The sequence below is a fragment of the Gadus macrocephalus genome, chromosome 1, assembly GCF_031168955.1.
Source record: "Gadus macrocephalus chromosome 1, ASM3116895v1".
NCBI lineage: Eukaryota > Metazoa > Chordata > Actinopteri > Gadiformes > Gadidae > Gadus > Gadus macrocephalus.
Window position 1 is genome coordinate 245,058 of NC_082382.1, and position 10,847 is coordinate 255,904.

The 10,847-nt window shown below is 41.8% G+C and overlaps 2 protein-coding genes across 3 annotated transcripts; both read right to left on the reverse strand.

The window, feature by feature from the left end:
• Positions 1-186: 186 nt before the first annotated feature.
• abhd14a (abhydrolase domain containing 14A) lies at positions 187-3,952 on the reverse strand. 2 transcript variants are annotated; one of them, XM_060061053.1, is made up of 5 exons: positions 3,823-3,952; positions 3,184-3,461; positions 2,957-3,072; positions 2,375-2,610; positions 187-1,120 (listed from the first exon to the last, which is right to left on the reverse strand). In XM_060061053.1, the coding sequence occupies exons 2-5, from the start codon at positions 3,441-3,443 to the stop codon at positions 938-940; spliced, it is 795 nt and encodes a 264-aa protein (XP_059917036.1). In that variant the 5' UTR covers positions 3,444-3,461; positions 3,823-3,952; the 3' UTR covers positions 187-937. The 2 variants fall into 2 exon arrangements, with proteins under 2 accessions (XP_059917036.1, XP_059917028.1); XM_060061045.1 differs by having other exon boundaries at positions 3,656-3,930.
• Positions 3,953-5,987: 2,035 nt separating this feature from the next.
• On the reverse strand, positions 5,988-9,845 carry LOC132464547 (hyaluronidase-2-like). The gene is made up of 4 exons (XM_060060992.1): positions 9,243-9,845; positions 8,063-9,040; positions 7,797-7,886; positions 5,988-7,709 (listed from the first exon to the last, which is right to left on the reverse strand). Exons 2-4 carry the CDS (start codon positions 9,011-9,013, stop codon positions 7,320-7,322), a joined length of 1,431 nt encoding a protein of 476 aa, XP_059916975.1. The 5' UTR covers positions 9,014-9,040; positions 9,243-9,845; the 3' UTR covers positions 5,988-7,319.
• Between the last annotated feature and the right edge of the window lie 1,002 nt (positions 9,846-10,847).

The following is a 10,847-nucleotide window of genomic DNA, read 5'->3' on the forward strand; positions in this document are numbered from 1 at the left end:
AGCTTGAATTATTCGATGTATACACACAAACAAGAGCATATCCAAAAACAATGCAGAAACACGATAAACATGCGTTCTTTTGGGTCGCATAGTAGTAGTACGCCAGGAAACGGTACACTGTAGTGCATGTGTTTTTCATAGTAAAGATGCAGCCATAGCATGGGTATAACGGAAAAAGATACTGCCTTTCTTGTAGGTTTCAATGGACAGGCTGTGTCGCATTGATTTTATATTAACAGACAGTAATTTACAACAACACACTTAGCATTTACACCAATCTGAATACTCAGATGACGGCACACACTTTAAATACGATATGCAGATGATGCTTTTTGCTACTCAAATCCTTTCCAAATATATTAGTTTCTAAATTTAAATAAATAGGCAATATTTTATTAATTTTAACGTAGATTAAGTTGTTCATTGAATCTTATTGTATAATGCAGCAAGTCTTTCTTTAACATAGCTTTCATTTTAAGAATATACAACAAACCAATCCAAGATTAACATTTTCAAAGCAGATCGAATATAAAGCTAAAATGGGATAAGATACATTTTAAATACATAAACTGTAACATTTCATACTTAGACGAAGGGATGTCACCGACAAAAATGGTAACAATAAAACCATGTTCACACAGACATTAACAAGATCCACTAGTCTAGCGTTGATCTCTAGATGACATAATACGAAAAAATATTTTTAGGTAAAGAACTTTTGTAGACTATGAAAATTACCATTTTATAACATTAACAAGTAACTCAACAATTCCTTTGCCATCTTCAGTCACCCCAAACCAAACATGTGCTGATGACTCTCACACTGAGTGACATACATCGCATTGTTCATCTAATAATTCAACAACAGAAGTAACCGTACCACTCTGTAACAGATATTATGACATAATGCTCTTTGTCGCCTGATCCATCATCTCCTTCACTGTAGTTTGCTGAGGAAGTCCAGTAGTGCTTGGTGGAACTCTGTGGGTTTGTCCATGTAGCATGCGTGGCGTGCCCCCTCCAGCTTCACCACTGTGTGCCTGGGGAGCTGCATGAGATTCTTATGGGACTGTGCACCCAGATTAGTGTCCAGGGCTCCGTACACAATCAGTGTGGGAGTCTGAAAGGCAAATAGGTAGTAGGTAGGCATTCTGTGTTTACACCCAACTGCACATGCTTACAGACTTAAGAGACAGAGACTGAGACAAAATAATATTAAAGGCCCTCGTCTTTTCCTTGATTTTTGGGAATGAGTGCTTCATTTTCAGAAGTGAATACTTTTGCTACGCTCAAGTCAGTTAAAACACCCACCTAAACTTACCCTTGTGCCTCGTGGAAATGTTGATCTGCATTCAAAATTCTGAATCATCCCACTGCCTTAAAACACAACTACCACCTTCACACAGAATTGTATGCTTTATTATAGAGTGAGATAGAGAGGAAAGTATGTGAGATAGAGGGGAGGAGCAGCCAATAATAGGATTCCAACCCGGGTTGCTGTGTTCAGGACTGGGCCTAAATGGTACGCGCTCTACCCAGTGAGCTCCCTGCAAGCTTCAGCCTTAAAGTCTGAGAGCATAAGCACTGGCGTGTTAACACAGAAACACAACTTGTGGATTTGTGTGAACTATTGGAGAAATCCACTATTGGAATATAATGTATGTCAATTGATGGCCATCTGCCCAATTTCGTAACGCGTCCACACAACGAGAGGCGTGTTAAACCAAATTCAAGGCTGATTCACATCTTGACCTAAACGATGGCCACAGGGATCTTAACAAACTGGCCAAAACCTTTACAGGCTTGTTCTTTTTATCTGTCTGGGACCATCTGTGAATAGCCCCTCCTCTCCACATAGAGAGGAGGGGCTTGGTCCCTTTTACCCCGCAGAGAACACGGTTGGCAGAATTCCTGAATCAATCAGGATCTCCCAAATCAGCATTAGTGATGCCAGACATTCCCGAAAACTCTAAAACGAATACACATTCCAAACCTCAATAGTTCTCGTTTACTTATTATCTATCCGTTTTTTTGTGTGTGAAAAGGGTCTGTGATAGTTTACGTTACACCCACACTGGAGCTCAACTACAAAGACCACAGGTGTTTTTACAGGCTTTTTAGTGTTGTTGAGCTAGTGGGATCGATTCCATACAGCGCTTATAATGTTATATCCATTGATTACATTTTGAAAGGTGAGTCATATCCGGTATAATTGTGTTTTAGTAAGGCTATTGTTTATAGCTTAGCTAAAGCTAGTTAACACATCAATGGGCTGCTGACTGTATTCAATTGAAGGACTTGAGTGGCTCATAAAACATGGTAAACAAACACTGTATTTATCTTGACATCATTTTGTAGTCTAGTCATTGCTCACCTGAATGTTTTGGTATTGCTGCGGAGTGTAGTTTCGTGTTCCGACGGGAGCGATGGGAATATAGCCATGAAGCTGCGTGCTGTGCTTGAAGAGGAACGGTAGAGAATAGTGGCCGCTCATAGAAGGGCTGAGGAGCACTGCCGTCCGGACGCCAAGCGACTCCATGAAACGCTGAAGGAGGTCCACTCGATTCTGGTCACTTTTCAGTGCATCCGAGTCAGGAGAATTCCCAAATCCTCCAAAACAGAATCATTATTAGAAGATTAATAGATAACACATTGTGGATACAGTTGAATTGAAATGACTTCAATACTTGCTGTAGATAATGATACCTATATCCGAGACAGGGGATCAACCAATGACAGCATTACGTTCCATGCTAATAGTCGATACACCGTTCTAACGATGAGTATTACAAATGTACTTTCAATGAATGCCATACATTATGGTCTGATTCTAATTATTGATATGTTTTAATCAATATACAGATATTGAGAGAGCAACCGTAAAAATCTTAGGACTGTGTTAGTTATTCCGTTGGCAATGCATAAGACTTTCACATTGAAATCGGACAATCTGTACCTGGTAGGTCCATAGCCAATGCTTGGAATCCATTAGTCGCTAGTAAGGCAAGGGTACCAAGTTCTTCCCAAGTTTTCGATGAAAAGGCCTGGCCATGCAGAAGGACCACTTGAAGCCTGTTAAAGAATAGATATTTACATTTGTAAATTAATTGGATTTTCTATTATATTATCTTAATGCATTCATTAAAAAACCTGTATTAGCTACAAAAGCGTTGCAGATCGCACCTCGGCAATATCTGCCTCCCCGATGCATCAATTGGTAAAGCTTCTCGGAAGAACAGCGGGGGGTCTCCGGGAAGCTGACCGGTGCGGATGGACATGTTGATGGTTGGAGCAGGAGGAGAGGCCGCTGCCAGACCCATCTTCTTGACGTCCAGGGACGGCTCCATGCCGCCGTGCCGGATGGACGGCAGCAATAGATACAGCAATATCGTGGCTGACAGCACCAAGCCCAGTATGACAAGACGATTACGCAAGAAATTCATTTCAGCTTAAGGCTGGATCTGAAATATTAAGTAAAAAAAGCAAAATCACACTTGTGAGAACAGGGTATGAAAGTATTCGAGTAGAAAGAGTTATGCTTGATGTAGGTATACTAAACAGTATGGTGGCATTCTAGTATTGATTCCAGATACACCTGAGATTAGATTGGACATTTCCTAATACGATTAAGAATTATATTTAAGAATATACATACCAATAGTTGAGTACTGTGTAAATTATTTCAACGACGGACGATAAACACTTGAATTCTTGCTGGTAGGTACACACATCATCGTGTTACTGTTTAACGTTATATCGTTTCTCCTATCGGCGGTTAATACTTAGTGACGGTAGAAGTGGAAACTACTACACAATACTCACAGTAAAGACACCGCTTCGTGCTATAATACTATCGCACTGCCAGTGTAATTCCCGTTGTCTCAGACGCTACTTTAGTTTTATTGCACTGCATATTATTGCTGACAGGAAACCACAGCTTCACTTTAAATGTTCCGCTCTTAATAATAATAATAATAATTATTATTATTAACACACATCAGCACAATATTGTAGCACGATAAATCCGACACATCACGTTTAGTTATGACTATAGTAATCATTTATTTGTGAATCTCAGGTTTAGGAAACTAGCCCCTTGTAAATGGATTGAGCAACATCGGATCATGTACATCGCTGCACAAAACAAACCAAAAGATAACTTCATAACCGGTTCCAGGCAGGCGCCTTGTCATATTGCAAGTAAACGAAAAGGCTGGCTGAGAGCAGCTCCGTCAGTATGGGTGCTGGTGGGTTCCTACAAATGTGGTGTTGGGTTGCAATGAGTGGGCAGATAGGGCAGGCAAAGGCGTCCTCCAAGTGAGAGCAGATTGGGGGGTCCATTCCTTATTGGTGGCCTTAGTAGGATTGGAGAAGGTATGGGAGTCTATGCAATACAACAGTGTTTGGAGGCCAAGGGTGACCAGATTTCTGAGTCCATATATCAACAAAATATCTGATGTTCATTTTTCTGAAGTAACAAAAAGGAGACATACTGACCTATTCTTATTATGGTCAATGTTGTAAATCATTTGGCAGTAACCTGCATGCCCTATGGGTCACTGTGATGTGTTTTAATCTTTGGGAAACCAGCCAAAAATAATCAAAAGTAGGGCCTTGTACAGACAGTTGTTGCATATTATATCGATAATGTGTTTATAATCAGCCATGCTATGGTATAAAGTCGATAAATAGCCCCTGCTTAGCGAGGTCACGTAAAAGCCAATTATCTGATAGACATGAGACTAATACCAACTGTCTCGAAATGTATAGATTCATGAGGAAGATAGGACCTTTGGCATTTAAAAATGTATTCATATGTTTTAAATCCTTTTTGAATACGGGGGACGTTACCGGGGACAGCTCCAGCCGTGGACAGCCCTCCAGAAACCAGGGAATCGTCCCCCCAGCCAAGGAGAGCGAGGGTCGTGCCGTTCACAAAGAGCTTGTGGTTTGGGGGCCTTGTGGTTTGGGGGCCTTGTGGTTTTGGGGCCGTTTGGTTTGGGCGCCTTGTGTTTTAGGCGCCTTGTGTTTTGGGGGCAGGTCTTTGTACCAAAAAGAGAAGAAGAGACTAGCTCATTAATGACATGCCATTGATAACCTTTGCGAGAGGCGGAGATAGGATGTTATGGCGGTTCCATGTTGTTTTGATCATTTATGATGCTATTGTAAACTTCATTAATTGTCTATAAATCCTTTAGTACTTGATAATCTATTCAAGTAAACAATATAATATGAAATGAAGTGGCGTTTCAGCTGAATAAAGGACTATGGAAGGCAACATTTTGCTAAAGTCTGCCTAAAAGGACACCAAATACCCCCGAAAGTTTCTAAAATATTTACCAATGCCCCAAATTGAACTCCTGGTAATAATGGTCACTTGCTGATCAGTTTGGATTCTGATCGGTTGACACTTGAATCGGATATCGTCATGTTTAGGAAATTGAGGACCTAGGCTTGCCGTAAGGACAGGGTGTGTCCTGTTTGATTGGGAATATTGATTCATGGGGAATACTTTTTGATAGAATAATAATCAAGTACTTGGTTGGCTTAGCTCAGGAAGTAGAGCAGTTGTCCTGTTACCGAAAGGTTGCTAGTTCGATCCCCAGCTCCTCCTAGTTGATTTGTCCCTGAGCAAGACACTTAACCCTAACTGCTCCTGACGAGCTGGCTGTCGCCTTGCATGGTTGACTCTGTCAATGTGTGCATTAACCGATGCAAGTCGCTTTGGTTAAAAGCGTCTGCTAAATGCCCTAATTGTAAGTACTTCAATTTCAGGCCAAATTGACCTTTTTTGAATCCTCAACTAGAGTATCCTACCTATGACTTTGAATTTCAATAGGATTAGGGTTCATCAACAGGAATTTTGTTTATCAATATGCTTTTATTAAATATTAAAGCTTGCTGTACCAAAGCAGTACATGGTCCTTAATACAAACAATCTGATAGTCAGCCTAACTGAACACCAAACCTGACAGCACTAAGGTCCATTAAAGTTCCAGTTTTCCCTTTTAAATTAAATATAAATCCATATTAAGCATTTCATTATATAAAACCTAATGAGGAGATTTTAGTATATACCATTGTCAACAAATGGGATAATGGAATATTTCTCCTGTTAGTTTTAACTTGATAAGTCTGAAACATATCCCGGAAGTAATGTTCAGCATCATCTCATATTTAGTATTCTCCAGTATGTCAGCCAGTTGATGATTTATCAGGACCAAATTATAAATTTAATAAATATTGAAAGCCAGCTGAAAATATCCCAGTGCAAATGAGTCACAATTCTTGAACACAATGCAGAAGATTATGTGCATAAATTAGTACAACCAACCAATCAATAGCTTTAGAATTCATTTGATGTTGGTTTATGACCTGCATTATTAGTACAACTTAGAGAATCACTGTTGCAGCAAGCTAAAAAAAATACATCAAAACAAACAAGATTTCCGCTAGATAAGATGGAATACTACACATCAGAATCATTAGTTGGACTTTTAAGTGGGCTTCAGTCTCGATTAAGGCACAATTGTTAATTGATGCCCAGGATATCAATGAACCAGATGCCAAGCTTCAGGATGGCTTTCTAAACCTTGCTTAGATGCATCCCCAAAGCATTAGCTTCTTTGCAGGCAGTAGCAACGATTGGTACATAAAACCTATACGCACACTGTATATGTTACAATATAAATATAATATTTATAATATAAAACTGTATAAAAATGCGTGTGATGCAATCACAATGTTGTTGAGGTCAGTGCTTAGAATAAGGAAATAAGACATTGTCATTCCAACACATGCAACCAACTACATAGCTAGTTGCACGTGATGCAATGACAATTATGCTGAGGTCAGTGCTTAGGAACAAAATGAAAATCCCCAAATGTCCACCAGAAACTCTTCGCCTCTTCTTTGCATGTATGCTCATTTATTTTGCCAAATAAACTAGGTACAAGTGGACTTTGAGTTTAATTCTCTGATTCTAAGCACTGATCTTAGTCTCCTTCTCCTTGCATCACATGCAATGACAATGCATGGGAAATTAAATGAAACTCTAAAGTCTTACTGATCTTCTTTGGCTGATTAAATGACCAAACTTGCAATTTGCAGAGAAAAAAGCAAAGGCCCCAAGAAGCATGGCGGCGAGGAGCAATGCCCGTAAAGTGTTCAGTGTTCACCCGTTCTGTGGTGAGCGGCGGTCCATGGTTCAGATGAATGAGGTTCATCAATGTTTGTTTCATAAGGCCTTTGATCCGACTCCCATCTCATTGTATACCTCCTCGACATGTAGAGATAACTGATCTTTGATCAGGGTTTGTTCAGTGTAGCAAGGTGAGGAGACCTAGTGGGAGAATAAGACTCAGGGGCCAAGCACCCAGGAAAGAGATGGCTCTGTTCTCTTCTTTTTCTTTAAGGCCGCAGCCTTCCCCTCTGTATCCACTGTAGCATTGGCACTGGAAATGTGTGCGGAAGTCTACCAGCTCGGTCCGGCCTGCCTTACCAGTTACCTTCCATCGCCCGTCCTGCAGTGTAATGCTATGGCTCAGGGGGTTCAGGTGTAGGTATGTGTCTGTGTCGGGATTCCTGCGCAGACAGCGGCCGTGGGAATGACACAGCACGCCACTGCACCGCTCGGCCGAGGTGGAGACGTTGAGAAGGTATCGGCCCAGCGGCCCGCGGAGATACTCAGAGAGTCGGAAACAGTTTCCCTAGTAGGGAATGAGAGACCGGATGTTAAGATATTTGGTACACATGGTACGATGGTAGGGGTACGGTACTGTGAACAGGTCCCTCACTTTACTGCTTGCATAGCTGGCGTCTCCCCACAGGATGACACCTGCCACTCCCAGCGCGACGCTCTCTCCGATGGTCGATACCAAATCCATCTGCGAGAAACATTGACAGTAATTACAATTATTGGTCAGATTAGGACAGGCAGGGGGTGGAACCTTTTGATCAAAGACATCTCACAACTTCTCAGAGCCTGCTTTACACATCAAGATCGAACGGGAGGATTGGGAAACATACTATGCATTCTCCTTCTGTGTGAAGATCCACCTACCTCGGTGAGCAGGGTCAGCTCATTGGTATAGGTGGGCCGGGTGTAAACAAACACAGGCCGTGCCACTCCGTCCCCGGTCGAGGCCAGGCGCATTCCCTCTGTTACCCTGTGACGCACAAAGCGCCGCCCGAAAGTTGTGGAGCGCAGTACTGAGGCAATGTAGATGGAGGGGAACAGTGCTGTGCTCTCAGTCCACAGCCAGCTGAGCTGGTCGTTCCGCTTCTCCTCCAGATCAGGACAGCGCCCGGTGTACCTGTTCGGGTCACTGGTGTAGTCATGGTTGTAGCAATCGGGGAACAGGTAGAACCCCCATAACTGGTGTGGCCTCAGGCTTTTGGCAAGTTTCAGAGTCTCCAGCATGAATTTCTGAGCGGACAGCTCAAATTCTTGCTGGGCGACTTTCCCTACCCGTTCAGGGAGCCAATCTGGGTTCTTTTGGGCCACCATAAGTCGAGACTTTTCTCTATACACATCCTTGCTGTTCCAGTTTCGAATCCACAGTGGGCGCCATTCCTCCCAGTCGATGACAGCCAGGCCTTTGGACCCTGGCTCCCGTATATACTTCTTCAAGCCCGTCGGTATCTTCTCATAGTGCTGGGAGAGGCTGACGACCTGCGGGAGGCCGCCGTTGACAGCAGTGCCATCGGGCTCATAATAAGGATACAAGCCAAGTCGATCCTTGTAAAATATTGTGAGGTTCTGTCCAACAAACCCCTCAGTTGGGTATGCCACAATCTGAAATTGCTCCAGAGGAAAGTGTATACCATGACGTGGGAAACAGTCCTTTGTTGGGGCATTCCAGGCCAGGAGAATCGGCTTTTTGGAAAACAATGGCCATCTTGTCTGTTTTAGCTCTTCTGCACAAAGGCCAGTCCAGGGTATGAAAAGGGCTACAAACAACCATGCCACTTGGCCACTCAGTGCCCAATGGTTGTTCAATACATTCGCCATAACTAACCTCTGACGTTTTTCCAGTCTCTGAAATAAAAAACTGCAACGATTACATATAACCTACCAGTAAAAAAACATTTGATACTTCGCTTAGTTATTAAAATATTTCTAATGGTAAACGAGATTTTATTTCTTGTAAATGTAGAGACTATCCATGGGCCTTTACTATAGGTTACTATAAATACGTCAAATTACGAAATAGAAAAGCATATAACAAACCTTTCAGTACCTTTCTTTAAAGTGCTTGAACGTTGTCATGATTCTGCTTCTGCTGATGGACACCATTCGGTCGGCTGTGACATCTCTCTGGCTGGTCACAGAGCATTAATTATCATTTCTAACAACCTTTTAAGGTAACAGATAGGATTGCCTCTGACCTTGTTACTTTGAAGTTGTCAGCTAAGACACTTCGGTCTACTATGGTCACTTTCAAATGACTCGTAAATAACATCAATTTCCAAAGACCCTGCCATGGGGAGAGAATTCCTCATACTTAATTCAATACATGTCCGTATTACTACGAGCGAACAAGTTATCGACGTCCGGAGCAGTGTTGCCATATTGGGCCTGATTCCTCCCAATCTGGCAACCCTGGTGGGTGCGCGCTGCAGCTAGGGTTGCCAGATTGGGCGGAAGATCTGGCCAAATCTGGCAACACTGGTCCGGAGTATGCTCAGCTAGAGGCTGGTGGAAGCGACTCGCCCACCGAGGAAAACAGGGGGGGGACATTGATTTCTCAAGCAAAGGCAGCTGTAAAACAATTACAACTCATGTATTGTTGTTTTCATGATCCATACGACTTATTATCGAACCATAAAATATAAACACATTTTGTTTGCAATATCATCTTCATCATACCACACGATTTCTATGGTCCATTTTTCTAAATAATATTTCTGTGCCCGATCCCCCTAAATATCTCAGCATATGGTCTGTTCTTCTTCCGCGGTGTTCTATTTAGGTTTGGTCATCAGTGCCTAATCGATTAAAGTCGTAGCATATAAAGTATCTATACTATAGCATATCTAATAAAATCCAATAAAACAGCATAACCCGCAAGAGACTTACGGGAATATCTGAAGTCGAACAGAGGGTCTTCTTTTGCCTGCTTTGAGTTCAATTCCAGTTTCAGTCCATTAGGGTGCAGCCTTTTTATAGACCTAATATGACCTCCACTCTTAAGGTCCTCCCTAGCGGGTCTGCAGAAGGAGAGAACCCTGATCTGAAGTCATCAAGTAGGAGCGCGTTGTTATTTCATAGTTTGATTCATTTATAATAACAAATATGACAGACAATAGAGGAGACAATCAGGACAGAGCATGGAGCTGTCTGAATAAAGTCATTAAACACCACACACACACACGCTAGTATTGAGTTTTTCTGATGAATATAAACATGAATTATGAGTTCAATGTTTGCTATTTTTGCATAGGAGTGATTCAAGCTTTGTCCAGCAACTAAAGCAAATCAAGGCCTCCACCAGTTCATATAATCTGCTATTTTCTTTTTCAAATATCACATCCTGAATATACAAGCGCACAAATGTAGAGATGTAGTTTTACCAAGGATAATGTTATTTTATGTTAAAAAAAATGGAGGGTAAATTACCTATTTGAATAATTCTTAATGAAACATAAAATAAATTAAATCTACTCTGCTCAACACGGCTCTGTTTACCGATGAACCCGTCCACGTTACTTGGGCTGGATGTCCCATGGGCCAGTCCATTAGGAACATGAATGTAAAGTTGAACCGACCCATCGTGGTTGGAACTTCCCCAGGACGATGAAAATACTTTGAAGCTGCAGAAATCAAAAGGATTTCATAACATCAA

Coding starts and splice junctions, on each gene's coding strand:
- abhd14a (XM_060061053.1), bottom strand. CDS start 3,443: ATGAATTTCTTGCGTAATCGTCTTGTCATACTGGGCTTGGTGCTGTCA. Junction 3,073..3,183: donor GGGAGGCAGATATTGCCGAG/GTGCGATCTGCA, acceptor ATTCTTTAACAG/GCTTCAAGTGGTCCTTCTGC. Junction 1,121..2,374: donor AGCAATACCAAAACATTCAG/GTGAGCAATGAC, acceptor TTTGCCTTTCAG/ACTCCCACACTGATTGTGTA.
- LOC132464547 (XM_060060992.1), bottom strand. CDS start 9,013: ATGGCGAATGTATTGAACAACCATTGGGCACTGAGTGGCCAAGTGGCA. Junction 7,887..8,062: donor AGCTGACCCTGCTCACCGAG/GTAGGTGGATCT, acceptor TGTTTCTCGCAG/ATGGATTTGGTATCGACCAT. Junction 7,710..7,796: donor CCAGCTATGCAAGCAGTAAA/GTGAGGGACCTG, acceptor ATTCCCTACTAG/GGAAACTGTTTCCGACTCTC.